We start from the raw sequence: 16,997 nt of genomic DNA, 5'->3' as shown, positions 1-16,997 counted from the left end.
ATGTGATCGTAGTTGTGTGTGTCCTTGTTCTATTGTACCGTAGCATGTAAAATAGCATCTCCAACTCTGGGCACTTCGACCATTGATTAAGGTCTCATATGGGAGCAGGAGTGCAGTCTTGCATGCCAATACAAAGGCTCACTCCCATCCCCTTCCCAGGAAACCGGCATGAGAATGGACTACCTGTGATGGATGTCTACTCCAGGACATCTAAGACCTAGATTTCCAGATGGTAGGGCCCAGAGACAGCACACATCCAGGATAAGAAGGTAAAGGACTGCAACGGTATCTGGCTCACCCAAACGTTTGGTGGTACTGGTGGTTACTTACTGGTTTGACTCATGCTTCACCTTTCTCAGAATCATTAGCACCATGTCTTGCTAGATGGCCATTACCTACCAGTCATCCACCCCTTGCTAAGCAATGTACAGCACTGCCACCTGAGGGGATTATTGAAAGAATGCATTTAGCTCACATTCTACTTGCTAATAATGGAATGATTTTTATTGATCTAGTCACTGAGGGCATTACCTTCATTTTTCATGTAGGATGTCATTCTTGTAGTTGAAGGTGAAGAGGAAAGTTCGTATTGTTTTGGAGTCTGTGAGGACAGGGAGGAAGGAGGTGCAGCTGGCAATGCTGTGTGATAGGATTTACTGAGTGAAATTTGGACTGCACTGCTTTGGACCGCTCTGTATGCTATTTTAGCTGACGCATCACTTTCTGATATTAATATGCAGCACGTTATTAATTCCGTTAATATTTTTCCGGTCTTTCCATTTAAATCTTTCATGTTTCACCCTCATAATCACACAAAGTACTGTCTGTTTCTAGACAGAAAACTGTAAATTCCATTAAAAAAAACAACAAAACATAGACATGCTTTAACAAAGAACTATATTTGTCAAGCATACCTTTCTACTCACCATTTTGCTACCTGTTGTGAATAGCAGAATGGCTGTTTTGTAGTTTGAATATTTATGAAGTGTTGCTGTTGGTACAATGGTTGCCTTTATTTTTGCTTATATCAATATCATCCACCACCTTCCCCTCTCAACCAGCTTTTCTTGACATGATCTCCTATTTTTTTCTTCAAGTTGTTCTCACCTGAAGTCCATGGCCTTTTCCGTACTATGTGCTGTTTCTACTAAGTGCTAATTCTAATCCTTTTGAACCATGCGATTCTAATTCTTTGTAAGTCTCTGTAACGTTACAGTACCTCCTGGGTTTTTTAGAGCTCTGGATCTTGCTGAGCTCTCGATTGTTTTGGACCTTGCAGATTAAAATGCCCTGTGTCCAGTGACAGGTTTTTAATATTTCAGGTTGTGATGTTTCCTTAGATTCTGCACATAGTTTGCACATAAATGTCAGTTAGTGGTAGCGAATGCTACCCCTGGCTTGCCCTTTAGTACTCCTGGCACTGCCTTTCTCTGTCTCTGAGGCCCTGGATGAAGTATTAGGACCAGAAAGTAGTCAGTAGTTCACTCTATTTACACTTTCCGTAGCCCTTATGAAACAAATAGGAGCCTGTTGAAATTGTAAGGGTAAGGATTAGTCAAATAATGTCATCGGTTTTGAACAATGTGTGCTATTACTTCGTCTACACCTGCACTATGATAAATTGATAACCATTGTTGTGAAAGACCCTTACTGGGATTCTTACTGGATGTTCCACCGTGAGCTCTTGCTGTAGGTTTGGATTTGGTACACAGCTAGATGAAAGTGAGCTTTTTAAAACTCAGTCCAAGCAGAAATCCTTCCCACTAAAGGTTTTGTCATGCATTCGGAGTGTAGTATTTGGACTGTCTCTACGGGGCAATTTCCTTATCCTTCAGTAGAAGTACAAAATTTGAGGAGTGGTATTGATGCTGATATTTTCTTGAAACCTCTAATTGCAGCAGTGTTGAAATTCTATTTTTACCATTGTTCTGGCTTGCACTGACCTTCAAGATCGCAGTGATGATGCACCATACTTTCTATCTCATCAGCCATCTTTTCTAGCTAAGAAACGTAAAAAAGCTCCACTCTGTGAGTTACGCTCTGCATCACACATTCTGTTTGAGATTTCTACGTTTAGGGGGGTTAAAATGAAGAACTCACTCTTACGCAACCAAGAAGTCATAGTTTGGAACTCTTTCTTATTTGAAACGTGGCATAACTCAAATCGTTTAAACTACAGAAAACAATTGAAAACGTGCCTAATTTAGTCATATTTTTTTCTATGGGTGTTGCCTAACTGTATGAGAAATCAACGCACAGTCCAAAGAGACCCTGTAGCTATCAAGTACACTGTGCCTAATAAGAGTCCATAGAGCATAGAAGAGACTTTAAAAGATTCCATTTTTTACCCTTAGGAGTGGCGAGGTTTGAGATGAGTAGTTGATGATCCAGAGTGTTGGTGGATTCACAGATCTAACTGGTATACCTGGTACTTTTGAAACATTTTTACTGCGTTATTTGACATTAGTGTTTGGATTCATATTTACATATTCATTTATTTATTTTAGTTTATATTCTGTTGTGTGAAACTATGCAATTTGATCCTCCAGGAAAGTTTTTACCCAACAAAGGAGAGCCAACAATGCCTTGGGTGAGGTGGAAAGAGGAATTCACAACTTACATGACTGCCATTGATGGTCAAAGAAGGGGTGCTGGGAGAAAAAAGCATACTATTACACTGTTTAGGATCTGAGGGTCAAGTTGTTTTAGGAGTCTACCACAAGTAGAACAAGAAGATTTGGATGTGTATAAGGAAACACTACTTAGGATGGAACTTAGATTTAAACCAACCACCAGCATTGCGTTAAATAGGTTCAATTTTACACCAGGGCACAAAAAGAGAATGAATCTTTTGACAAGTTTTTGACTGCACTACGTGGTCTTTCTATGTCATGTAATTTTGGAAAAATGACAGACGAAATGATACGTGATCAAATTGTAGTTCATGTTAAGAGCAAGAAAATAAAAGAACAGTTGTGGGTAGTAGGTGATCCTAAATTACAAGATGCTATTACCATTGCCAAGGCGTTAGAACAGTCTGAAAAATGGGTGTCTGTAGTTAGTAAGAAAGATCCTGGTAATGAGGAAGTGTGTGCTGTTAATTCCAATGAAGGAAATGTGTGCGCATTAACTAAAAGACGTGACTATAAAAAAAAAAGAAGAAAATAGAAATACCACTTGTTACAGGTGTGGTAGTTTTAATCACATTGCTTCTTTTCCTCATCATCCCACGATAGGGAAAGAATGTGTGAAATGTGGTCGCGTGGGACATTTTGCACATGTGTGCAAAGACATGAGAAGAAGAAACAATGTTACCATTAGTCAGAAGGGAATAGTTTCCTCACTAGCGGAAATAAGTAGACATGAGGTTAACTGTGAGTGTGGAAGAACTGATGTTCAAACTAAAGGAATTGTTATATTGGTAAATGATACCAGTCTGGCAGGAGGCAAAGATCCACCCAAAGGTCCGCCCAAATGCATCGTCAAAACTCTTGGTGAACAGTTAGAGCTCATGGCTTACTCAGGGTCTCCATGGACCATCATTACAAAGGAATATTTTATGGAAAAGTTTGGAAAATGTTTACATTTGGATGAGTTAAAACCGTCTGATATTATTGCAGAAACTTTTGATGGCACAGCAATTGATGTTATTGGTACCATAATGTAGTGCTAGACTTCAAAGGTAGACAAGCGGATGTTAAACTTTACATAGCTATAAAAGGTGTGAATGTGCTTGGGTGGAGGGATCAGTGGAAACTAGGGATCATACTAAATCCCAGGAACAGTGAACCAGTTCTTATCATATCAGACAAACGTTGTGAGGCAAACAGTATTCATCAGTTTCCTAAAGTTTTCTCTGACAAACTTGGCAAACTAAGAGGTTTTTCTGATGAGATAAAACTAAAGAGTGGGTCAATTCCTGTCAGACAAAAATTAAGGAACGTTCCCATTAACATCAGACAAGAATTGAAAACTATGTTAGAGGACCTAGTCAAAGATGATATAATTGAAGAGGGAGAGTCTTCAGAATGGGTTTCTCCCATAGTTTTGGCCAGGAAAGGGGATCAATCTTTGAGGCTGTGTGTGGATTTCAGAGCTTTAAATGCAATGTGATGGCTGATTGCCACCCACTGCCTAATATAAATGAGGTTGTGAGCATGTTAGAAGGAGCTGCTGTGTTTTCCACTCTGGATCTTAGATCCGCATATCATCAGATAGAATTGACAGATACTTCTAGACACTGTACTGCCTTTATTAAACCATCGGGTCTATATCAATTCAAGAGGATGCCTTTTGGTTTAATATCAGCAGCATCAGTTTTTCAAAGGTCCATGTACCAAATTTTCAAAAATTGTGATACCTTTACAAAATGTTTTCAAGATGGCATACTTATATTTGCAAAAGATTGGAAGACCATGGGTTGACGTCAAAGAAAACCAAATGCAAATTATTCCGCACTTCTGTGGAATATTTGGGCCACACTTTTTCGGGAGAAGGTGTTGTTCCCAAAAATCGTTGGTTGGTTGATGCCATAGTGAAAGCCCCTGCACCAGACTCTAGAGAGAAGTTACTTTCATTTGCAGGAATGTGTGAATATTATTGTAAGTACATTAAGGATTTTGCAACAAAGATGGAACCTTTGCGTATGTTGAGCAGTAAGGATGTAAAGTTTGAGTGGTCTGACAAACAAAAAAATGCTTTTCAGCAAATCAAAAATGATATTCTGGGTGCTCCTACCCTTAAAACATTTTGTATGGGTAAGAAATGTATAATTACTGTAGATGCTAGTATGTATGCTTTTGGAGGGGCGTTGTCTCAGAGGTGTGGAAGAGAAGAATGAAATGTAGCATTTGCACCTAGGACACTTAATGAAGCGGAGAGGAAATATGCAGTGATTGAAAAGGAATTACTTGGTTGTGTGTGGGCCATCGAACATTACCGCAATTATGTTTGGGGAAGTCATTTTTTACTTAGGACTGATCACAAACCATATTCTGTCACCAAGTGGCGGTAGGAATGCCACTGCTCGTATTGCCAGGTTGATGTCGAGACTACAAGAGTATAGTTTTAAAGTAGAGTATGTTTTTCCTGATTACCTTGTAATGTTGAAGAAGGATTGTTGGACAAAACTCACAAAAACATTATTGCTACTATTAAGGATGTTGTTGAAGAAGCTTTTGTAGGCATTGATGAAAGAACTTGGTCTGATTATTGCAAGGAAGATGAATTATGGAACAAGGTAAAAGATTATGTTTTGACAGGTTGGCCTAGGAAAGATCTCTTATTGCCTGAAGTGCTATCTTTCTTTAATGTTGCTGATGAATTGGAGTTGGAAGGAGACTTGCTATTTAAGAGTGGTAAATGTATTCCTCTGTGGGTATGCAGGAGATTATTCTTCAATTAGCACATAAACAGCACTTTGACATGTCTTCTATGAAAAGATTAATTAGGGCTCATTTTTGGTGGCCTGGTTTAGACAGGATGGTTAATCGAGTTGTGAGGATGGGGAGACTGTGTGAGTAGCGAGAGAGGTCTCAGAGTGGTTCCTGCACGTTTAAAACTTGTGGATTGGCCGGAATTTCCTTGGCAGAAAGTGGCCATGGATATCTCTGGACCTTTTCATTCTTTGCCACAAGATGCGAGATTTGCTCTTGTGGTTATTGACTGTCATTGAAAGTGGCCTGAGGTGAAATTTGTTACTTACATCACTACTGATGTGGTCATAGAGTTTCTTAAGGAAATCTTTGCGAGAAGGCTACCCTGAAGTACTCATTACTGACAATGGAGTTCAGTTTAAATCCAAAGAGATGCAAGATTTTCTGCTGCATTGTGATATTTGCCATTTGAACACTGCTCTATATGAACCTCAAGGGAATGGTCAGGTAGAGAGATTGGATAAGTGCTGCACGTAAGTGTGGTGCTGAATGGAAAAATACTTTAAGGGAGAAAATTTGGATGTATCTTACGACACCTCACACCATCATGGAAGTGAGTCCTTTCAAATTGCTCAAAGGCAGGAATCCTACCACTAGATTATGTCCTTGGAGGTTCAAGAAGAGATGGGAAAAGAAATGTCATGATTATGATGTGCAACAAGTAGGTAAAAGGGTGACAGTCAAATAAAACAAAAAGAAAGAATGGTATGATAACAAATGGAGAGTCAAAAGTCCCAATTTTTGTGTTGGAGATTGGGTCAGGATCTGTTTGCCTGGGATTATTTCCAACGGTATGCCCAGATTTGGAAAACCCATTAGAGTAGTAAAAGTGAATTTGAACAGTGTGGTTACACAGGATGGTAAAGTGTAGAATGTTAGACGTCTTGCTAAATGCAATTGTTTCAAAAATGTTAATGTGCATTTAAACCATACCCATGAACAGTATGGGGGATGTTCTGATGAGGTAGAAATCTGTGATCACACAAGCCAGGTTGATCCAACTGAGTCTGTAGCATCTAGAGTCAAAGATACCTGCCGTGTGAGACGTGTTCCTCATAAATTCAATGATTTTACATTTTATTGATTTATGTTTTAGAGGAGGAGATGTGTTATAATCTTTGTATATTTTCTTTCCTGTTGCTTTTTAAATGTGTTGCACTGTTGCTAGGATGTTGATAGAATTTAGAATGCTCTCTGGTTCAGATTACTTCTGCTGTACCTAGAGGCAAGACGTTGGATGCTGTGTTGCAATAAAGACATTGTATTTGTATATTTCTACTGTGTCTGGATCTATTATTCAACAATACACTTTTTCAAGGGGCACTACCCTTGACAGTCTACCCTTGACCTCCCTCCAGTGACTGTATCTTTCTGGGGCCATGCCCCATGTTCAGCACTCCTTTGCTTTCAATCTAGGTGTGTGCTGTACAAATACCAATTCATAGATGCGTACATATTTGAGCTTAGAGCTTTATGGCAACATAATTCTTATTTATGATACCTGCAAAAGGGCTTTGGGTAATAGGGCAATGAGATGATGTAACTAACTTGGGTGTTAATTAATGGTAGTCATGATAGTCTCTAAAACTAGCTATGATCTGCCCAATTATGATTATCAGAATACTGAGTTTTTAATTTTGCACTACCATAATACCATAGAAGAAATATTGATGACCAGTATATTGAGAGGTAAATATTTATAGCTAGGTATAGATTTATTTCTAACTTCACATCTCCGTACCCTGAACATATGAATACATTGTCAAGGTATACATATGTGGAGTTATTTAGCATTAAATACAGTATACCATACTTAACAATATATACGTATCTTGTTGATATTTAGGGCACTGATCTTTTTGCTATGATATTATAGTACCACAATATTAAAGCCTCAGTATCCTGCTAGCGTACCCCTAATATTGCCCTTGCTACCCCTCTTCTTAGTATTTTAAAGGCAAGGAGAGTGAAAGTATGTAAATATGACTTTAGACGTCTTGCTTACTTTCTGTAGTAGCATGTGTTACACCTGACCCTACTTAAAGTGTGTCCTTTAAAGGCCAAAATTCCTCAACCACCCATCTGGTGGTATGCTTCATCTTAGGGCCAAATGTTGAGTCAGTGTGAGCTACAACCGTCATTCAAGGGGAGCACTTTCTAACCCTACATGTGTGTATTTTGCGTAGTCTCCAAGAAACCAGAGAGGATGTGGAAATACTAAACTAAAACTACTTACTGATAAACAGTCTGCTTTATTTGTGTCTCCAGTGTGTAGGTTTAAAACTATAATGCAGGGAAATATTTCAACCCTGTATGTATGATTGACAAGTTTCAACCCTACTATAATAGCTATATCAGCATGGCTAATAGCTTTCTTCAGGATCAAAGCCCTCTCTGTGTTTATAGTCACATTCTGTCTTTAAATGAAACATGAGTTGCAATTGTATTGATGAAGATAAACTTAGAAATCACTTGTGTATCTCTTTAGCAGTGCCCTAGTTCTGTATTATGTATTAATTATAGAGCACATTTAGCCTTAAAACATACGAATAAGAATGTACGTCATTTCTACATTTGAGAACACTGGCCTTGTAGACTGAAATAATGGGTGTTGAATGTATTAATCTATTACAGTTCTATATGTTTATGCCTATTACCTAGTGGATCTGGTACATGTAAATTGTTTTCTTGTTTTCTCTTCCAGAAGGAATGAACTGTATGAACAAGAATCATGGCTGCTCCCACATCTGCCGTGAGACTCCGAAGGGCATCGCTTGTGAGTGCAGACCTGGCTTTGAGCTCACCAAGAACCAGCGAGATTGCAAACGTGAGCGCAAGCCTCCTGACTTAACTTTTTGACCTTTTGGAGAACCACAGTAAAGAGAGCAGGATAAATGGGAGGAGGGGATGGGGAGCCAGACCCACTGGGCATTAGTTATCTTGTTAGGTACAATGGATACAGGCAAATGTTCATATATCTTAGTTAACTGTTTGTTAAACTTCAGGTAAACCTGATGGTCATTAACAGGTGAGCTTGGTGGCAAAGAGGTCTAATCGTCTGAATCGGACAAGCTCAAGGGATCTGGTTGTTTTCCACAGATGCAAGCCCTGTGCTACAACTCACTGGAAGTCTGTAACATACCTCATGATTTAGACTGTGATGGGCCTAGTAATATAGTTAATTTCTGATGGAGACTTCTAACCACAAATTTACCATGTTTATAATACTCCCAGGCTCCAGCCTAGAGACTTTTTCCAGAAATGCTCCTGCATGCCAGTAGGTGGTGCTGTATTGCTCAGAGGTGACTCCTTACCGACCCTGTGGACTAACATTAGTTCCTTCATTCGGCGCCCATCAACATGGTTCAGATGGATACATTTGCATGTGTATTCCTCACCTTTTGAATTTACCCCTGCACCAGCTTTCCACAGAAACTTTTTCATAGCTCTCCCATGTCGACGAGGACGTCACAATAGCACGGCCCTGCTCGCGACTCCATATGTCGTCACCGGAGCCATAAGAAGACCTTGTCGGTGTGTTGATGTCAGTTCCCTTTTTTCCTTGCCGTCGACGCGTAACAGTTTTTCTGGGACTCTCTATTTCTTGTAGGTTTACATTGTTACAGTTATGATCTGTTGTTGTAGCAGTGAGATGGCTACACAAAAGTCAGGGTTCAAACCCTATAGGGAATGTGGGGGTCATATGTCCATCATGGACCCCCACGAAGATTGTCTTTGCTGCCTGTCATCGGATTACGACGTTGACGGATGCTCGTATTGTCAAAGGATGAATCCGAAGGCGCTTAAGGAAAGGGAGGCGAAGTTATTTATGACTTTGGCAAGAAAGGAGAACAGAGGCTGCAGGATATCCAAGTCGAAATTTACGACTCCACACACCTCAAGGTCATCGAAAAAGCACAAAAAGAAGCGACGTCATGGGTCCCGTCGTTGATCTTCAAAAGGCAAGTCTTCGAGGTCGGCTTCTCCGGTCCAGCAGTGTCATGGAAAAGATGACATCTCACCTTCTCCCTCTCCTTCTCTGCAGGCGACTCCAGTCCTTTCTCCAGCGCCAAGAGATTCATTGGTGCCCAGGGAGGTATCACCTGCACCTCTGGCTTCACCTGCTCTGGCTCCAGTGTCCCCGGCGTCGCTGACACAACCCGCCTCAAGGCCTCGGTCAGATCCAGACCAGGTGGCCCGGATCCATACCCACCTTTTCCAGGTCCAGGTGCGGATCCATCACATTTCCTTAATGCGTTGTTTGGCATATTTGCCAAAGCAGCTAACTCATCCGGCGTGCCGGCTGGCCCCCTGGGTCCGCTCTCCTATAATTTGGGCATACCCAACATTATACCCAGGCACCGTTCATGCCCTTCATGCCGTTGACTTTGTCATGGCATCTCACATTGCCGAGATTCTCAACACCGATCCCGCATGTTTCTCTGGTGCTGTCTGGTTTTGGGCCGGCGCCATCCCGGCTTTGTGTGGCGACGCTGGCTGCTACTGAGGGACCTCCTTCAACACTTGCTCCAGGAGGGAGGCTCAGAGGCTGCTTGAAGAAGAGGAGTTCCAGGAGCAAGCTAAAGAGGGGGAAATCCTTGATTCTGTGAACGACTTTGAGGGTCTTCAGGAGCCCAGTGGTGTGGACACTTCCCCAGAGTGGGAACTTTCTTCCCCTAAGATGCTGCCTTCTCAGGCCGTGGCGCCATATCACACTGTTATAAGAAAGGATGCTGACCTTTTGGCACTGCAGTTGCCCACAGCAGAAGTCAGGTCTAACATTATGACGAAGGTTTTACACTCTCCTTCTTCGGTGATAGAGCCTTTGCTCCCATTCAATGAGGCTCTGACGGAGCCAATTTTGGAAGTATGGCAGAAGCCTATGTCTGCCCCAGCAGTATCCAGGGCTGTGGCAAGACGCTATGAGGCTGCTCCTGGGGATCCAGCCTTTCTAGCCTCTCACCCTTCACCGGAAAGCTTGGTGGTTCAGGCTTCATGTTCGTGTCCAAGCAGTCGGCAGGATCCTTCCCCTCAACCCCGGGGGATAGGGGTGGAGGGGAGCTGGAGCAATCAGCAATAAAAGTGTTCTCTTCGGCAAGCATGGCTTTAAAATCTACAAATGCCACATGCTTGTTAGGAAGATATATCCACGCTTCGATGGACTCAGCCAAAGAGGTGGCTCCTAAGCTGCCAGGGGATGTTCGTGGTCACTTCCTGGAGGTGTTGACTGATACACAGGCTGCAGCTCGTCAGGTGATTCAGTCGGGTCTCGATACAGCGGACTTAGTCGCCAGGGTGATGGGCTCTTTGGTGGCTACCAGAAGGCATGCCTGGTTAAGACGTTCTGGGTTTTCCCCAGATGTGCACGCCACTCTGCTGGATCTTCCTTTTGATGGTTCCAGGTTCTTTGGGACTAAGGCGGATTCTGCTCTGCAATGTTTCAAGGATAGCAGGGCACCTGCAAGATCCTTAGGCCTGTAGTCCCAGCCTAGGGGTTATGGTTACAGAAGATTTCGTGGATTTAGGAAGGCGGCTTCGTTTCAAGGCTGTCAGCAGCAGAATCCCCTGTACAAGTCGTACAGAGGGAAGAGAAGAGACCATCTGCGGGGGGGCCTCCTGACAGCAGTCCTCCTCCTCCTCTCCTGTTCCCCCCACTGGATCCCCAGGAAAGCAGCTCTAGATCCCCCATCTTGGAGCATGTTAGTCCCGTAGGAGGCCAGGTGTCCCATTTTCTACAAAATTGGAAATGTGTTACATCAGATCTTTGGGCTTTTAAATATTGTAGAAAATGGGTACACCCTTCCTTTCTAGGAGTTTCCCCCTCCTTGCCAGCGCTGGTGTTCGAAGGACCATCTTTTTGTCCTGCAGCAGGGGGTCCTGACCTTGTTACAGGAAGGTGCGACAGAGGTCATTCCGGAGCAGGAAAGGGCTCAGGGGTGTTACTCCTGATATTTCGTGATCCCCAAAAAGGATGGGCGGTTGAGACTGATCCTGGGCCTCAGGGTCTCGAATTTTTACCTCAAGCAGGAGAAGTTCAAGATACTGACCCTAGCTCAGGGTCTTCTGGAGCTGCAGCAGGAAGACTGGATGGTGTTGATCGATTTGCAGGATGCGTATTTCCACATTCCCATTCTGAAATCGCATTGGAAGTATCTCCATTTAATGGTGAGATCTCAACACTACCAGTTTGCAGTCCTTCCTTTTGGCCTTACTTCTGCACCTCGGGTTTTCACAAGATGATGACGGTGGTTGCAGCTCATCTCAGAAGGTGGGGAATTCTGGTATTCCCCTATGTGAATGACTGGCTGCTCAAAGCGAAGTCGCCAGTGTTGGTGCAGCACTATCTGCAAATAACAGCTCGGCTGTTGTTCGACTTGGGTTTTTTGATAAATGTACCCAAATCTCACCTGGTGCCCTCTCAGCACAATCTGTTCATAGGGGCAGTGCTAAACAGTACTATGAATCGTGCCTTCCCCCCTCCTCTGAGGATTCTAGACATCCAGGCTATGATTTCATTCTTTCAAGAGGGAGCGGCTGTTCCAGTCCTGAAGGTCTTACACCTGCTCGGTCTGTTTGCTTCCTGCATACTGTTGGTCAACCATACACGCTGGCATATGAGGGCACTCCAGTGGTGCCTCTGCAGGCAGTGGTTTCAACACAACGGAGATCTCAGGGAGGTGGTCAGAATTTCCAGAGGCACTATGGCGGATCTGTTATGATGGAGTGTTTTCGGCAACCTGTCTCAAGGGAAGCCGTTTCAACCTCCTTCTCCAGTGGCCACAGTGATAACGGATGCCTCCACTCTGGAGTGGAGTGCTCATCTGGGGGATCTGGAGATCAAGGGCCTTTGATCTCCAGAAGAAAGATTGCTGCATATCAGTCTTCTAGAATTGAGGGCAATACGTTTGGCTCTCAAGGCCTTTCTTCCCTGCCTTCGCGGTCAGTCGGTTCGGTTCCTGACGGACAACACTACAGCGATGTGGTACATTAACAAACAGGGAGGAGTAGGGTCGTATCATCTCTGCAGAGAGGCTCTGCGACTCTGGTCCTGGGATCAGGACCATTGGATTTGCGTGATTGTAACTCATCTAGCCAGAGTGCTGAATGTGCGTGCAGACAGTCTCAGTCGGCAATACTCGGCCCAAAATATGAGTGGCATCTCCATCCGGAGGGGGTCCACCACATTTTCAGGATGTGGAGGTTTCCTCGGTTGGACCTGTTTGCCACTCACGAGAACGCACATTACCCGTCGTTCTACAGTCTCCAGTATCGGATGCTGGGATTGTTGGGGGACGTATTTCAACTAGATACCCTTGATTCCTCAGGTTTAGAGGAAGATTTGCCAAGACCAGGCCCAAGTCATATTGATTACCCCGGATTGGCCAAGAAGGGTGTGGTACACAGACCTTCATCTCTCATCGCTCCGTCTCTCTTTCAGGGCAGACCTCCTCTCGCAGTTGCTGTGGCAGGTTCTACACCCCCACCTCCAGAGTCTGCACCTTCAGCCTGGAGATAGAATGGGGCAACCGGAGTTTTTTGTCTCTCCCACCGGATGGGGTGGATGTTATTTAATCAGCCAGAAGACACTCCACCAAATCTGTTTATTCCTTTATTTTCTTTTTAAACATATTTTATTGATTTTTCTTTCTTTTTCAAGTTTATAGAAACATGGATATGCATAGCAAATTTTGTAGTACACTGTAGGTAACATCTTATATGGTATACAATCCAGTCTGTATATTACACGTCTCAGTTGATATCACACTACGTGGTACAGGAGATATGATATGTGTCTGCGCACCGTGACATGTTGTTAATGAGGTCACATATGAGTGGAGGTAAATTTGTCTGGCTCTACCCCAGTTAGAACTGTCTTTGATGTATCCGACACTGGTGGTCACCCTGTGCCCATAGTGACGGGTATATAAATTGGGGTTGACAGAACACTACTTGTCGTGTGTCTGCACACTGGAGTCAACAGCGATGTGGAAATTGATAGCGGGCAATAATTTCTGTGCTGCTCATCAGTTATTCTAAGAACTGGCGCAGATTCAAGGGCCTTAAATGCCTCCATTAGTATGTCCCATTCCATTGAGATTAGAACCCTACGTAAGCCCCGGGCCTCCTCACATGTAACGGCAGCACTCTCCACACCACCCCACCGTACCACCTCTCCATGCCGAACATAGACGGGTGGGGCCTTCGCCGACTTCCAACGCATGGTGATAGCACGCTAAGCAAGCAGTACTGCCAAGTCAATGAAGCGGGATTGTACCTTCTGCGATTTAGGGCGACGGCGAGCACCAAGTACAAAGCTACCCATTAGGTGCTCTGTAGAAATTCCAGTGGCGGTTCTTAAACTCTGGACCCCCCCGCCCCCAGAAATCATCTAATATGGAGCATGACCATAGCATATGTATACGGTCAGCGTTTTGTAGCCTACATCTTGGTCACCTGTATCCGGCAATATACGCTGTAAACAGTGTGGAGTGAGGTATGCCCTATGTAATACCATAGCCTGTATGAATTTTAATTTGGCATTGCGAGATACCTTTCCGGGGTACTCCAGCAGGGAGGCCCACTCCTTGTCAGTGAATTCTTTCTCAAGGTCCTCAGACCACCTGTCCCGCAGGGCATCGAGCGATATCCTGGATTGTGCCCTGGTGGCCCGGTAGAGCCATCTCATGTGGTGACTCCCCCTCCCCACAAGATGAAGCGCTTGCGTTAAATCATGTGTTTGGGGTTCTTCTCTATTAGGGGCCCAGTGCTTTTTAACATATGCGAGGATGGTAGCGTGTGTCATGTATAGGTTGCCAGAACCCCATTTCCCCTAGCAAAGTTCTCGTGGTCCATAAGTATACCGTCATGAATAGCGCTCCCTCTGTAGTAACTCCCTCCTCAGCCCAGCAGCGGGTTGACCGGGTAGTAATCAGTCCGGTGGGTGTAGGGATTCCCAACAGAGGCAGGTTATTAGCCTACGGGATATTCCGGCGTGTGTATTGGACCACCCTGTGCCAATATAGAAGTGCTGTACGTAGTAGTGTTGGTGCTCTTTGCGTGATTTTTGAGCGGGCAGCACCAAGGTGTGTAGATCTCCCCGGTTGATGTCAGGGATGGTATAGCCCACTTCATGTAGATTACGGCCAGCCAACCAGTATGACAGCCATTGTAATTGGCTTGCCAAGCAGTAGGCACGGAAATCAGGTGCACCCAGTCCGCCCCTGTCTGTCGCTAGTTGTAGTTTAGCTAGGCTCACCCTTCGACGGCCTGTCCCCCAGATTAGGTCAGAGAGTAAGGTATCCAAAAGTTTAAATATGGGCGTAGGAATTACTTCCGGTAGATTCGTTAAGTAATTCAGTAATCGTGGGAGGATGACCATTTTTGAGATAGCCGCCCGACCCATCACGGACAGCGGCAGTGAAGTCCAAAAGATTGTTTGGGAGCAGAGTGCTCTGATAGCCCTGTTAAGGTTACCATCTATTAGATCTTGTGCTTCTCTATAAATGTGAATGCCTAAATACTTGAATGTGTACTTACGCCATCGAGAGAGTGAGCTGTCCAAATTGTATAGTATCTGGGTGTACGCCAGGGTGGAAAAAGAACGCCTGTGATTTTGCCTCATTTATGGCTAGGCCAGAGACCTGCTCGAATTGACGGAATATACCCGGGTGGGTGCCAGGTCGTGCTCAAAGTCTTTGGCATAAAAATTATGTCATCTGCGTATGCAGACAATACATGGGTGGTATGCCCTAGTCTAATACCAACTTGTACTGTTTCGGACCTTAATTTAATGTCTAGTGGTTCCAATGTGAGTACAAATAACAAGGGCGAGAGAGGACACCCTTGACAAGTGCCTCTGCCTACCTGGTATATGCGGGAGATATGGCCTCCAGTGCGCGCTCGCGCAGTGGGAACTGTGTACAGCAATTTAACCCATTTCAGGTATGCCGGCGGTATGTCAAACTTCCCCGCGGATTTCACCATGTAGTTCCAGTGGAGTGTGTCAGATGCCTGTTTTAAATCCAGTGTAATGCACCCCGCGTTGTGATCTCCAGTGGATGTTGCGCCCATGACATGGATAGGCGACGAATGTTTGATGAGGTTTATATAGTTGCTCAAGTTGTGGGAACATAGTGTCTGCAAATGTGGTAAAGAACTCTATTGGTAGCCCATCTAAGCCCGGGGCTTTATTGCGCGGTAGCACCTTCATGGCTTCTCTAATTTCTGACCTGGTGATGGGGCCCGATAGAGCGTCTTGAGTGGTGCGGTCCAATTTAGGCAATGGGAGGTCTGCGAATAAGGCGTCTGACTTCCTCTGTCTGGGGTATTGGGGCTTGATATAGGATTTCATAATACTGACAGAAAGCTTTGTTTATGGCCTGTTGGAGAGTTACGGTGTCCCCCTGTGGTGTGGTTATCTCATGTATGACTACGGTGGGGGGCTCATCGCGCAGGATACGTGCCAGCAGCGCCCCAGATTTGTCCACATCTGTGTGTTTTAACTGAGTAAATGATTTATAATCCATCACTCTAAGACTTTCCAGCAGTTCAGCGTGTTTGATACACGCCTCCTGCAATTCCGCTGTCCTAGTGGGGTCAAGGGTTGCTCCCTGTTCTAGTGCATTCAAATCATTTTCAATGGTTTTTAGGCTATTGTGTATCTCCTGCCGTGCCCCTGCAATGGTACTGATATTTACGCCCCGAATCACAGGCTTGAACGCGTCCCATTCTATTTGTCTGGTGGAGGCAGAATTTGTGTTTTCCGTGAAATAATTCTTAATACCTTCTGCCATAGTGCTCTTAAAGACAGGGTCCTCTAGCATCTGTGGCCATAACTTCCAGGTGGGGAACGGGGTGTGGGTCCTACCCAAGGTAAGGGTTAATTCCAGTGGGTTGTGGGCAGACAGGGTTTTGCCTAGATAGGTAGTATGTGCGATTTGCGCTGTAAGGGGTGTAGAGCAAAAGATCCTGTCTATCCTTGTGTGCAGCTGGTGGGTCAGGGAGAAAAAGGAATATTGCCTACTGGTCAGGTTTATGAGGTGCCAAGCATCTCCCAGTGTCCAGCCCTGCTCCCACCTAACAGTGCCTCAGCCTGTTTAATGGACCCCACTCCCAGAATGGGGGATTTGAACGGTCCAGGACAGTGTCCATGACCGCATTGTAGTCGACGCCGCCTAGAATCCATGGGTGTATCGCCCAGTCCGCTAAGACGGTGTTAATGTTCGCCAGAAATTTATCCTGTACGAAATTAAGGGAGTAGATACTTCCTAGTATCACTTGTATGCCATCTAATGTTCCTCACACTAGGGTGTATCGACCTTGTGGGTCTATATGTTGTTCCAGGGCTACGAAGAGGGCCCCGCATCTGATCCATATCCTGTATGATGTGGAAAAGATTTGACCCCTCCATTTCCTACGTAACTTAGCAACTTCGGAGTCTGTGAGGTGGGATTCTTGGAGGAACATTATGTGTGCCCTGCATCTGTTAAGTTGTGCGTTGACCCTATGACGTTTGTGTATAGAGCCCAGACCCCGGACATTCCAGGTTATTATTGTATATGC

At 44.3% G+C, this 16,997-nt stretch overlaps 1 protein-coding gene across 1 annotated transcript in view; it reads left to right on the top strand.

Annotated features, from left to right (window-relative positions):
* The window catches only part of SCUBE3 (signal peptide, CUB domain and EGF like domain containing 3), a 1,455,403-nt gene that overhangs the window by 602,031 nt on the left and 836,375 nt on the right, over positions 1-16,997 (top strand). The window contains exon 4 of the mRNA XM_085651134.1: positions 8,140-8,262. Coding sequence (XP_085507260.1) covers positions 8,140-8,262 — 123 coding nt within the window. The remainder of the gene's footprint in view (positions 1-8,139; positions 8,263-16,997) is intronic.

The sequence above is a fragment of the Triturus cristatus genome, chromosome 1_1 (assembly GCF_964204655.1).
Source record: "Triturus cristatus chromosome 1_1, aTriCri1.1, whole genome shotgun sequence".
In the NCBI taxonomy this organism is placed as follows: Eukaryota; Metazoa; Chordata; class Amphibia; order Caudata; family Salamandridae; genus Triturus; species Triturus cristatus.
This window is presented reverse-complemented; position numbering and strand designations above follow the sequence as displayed.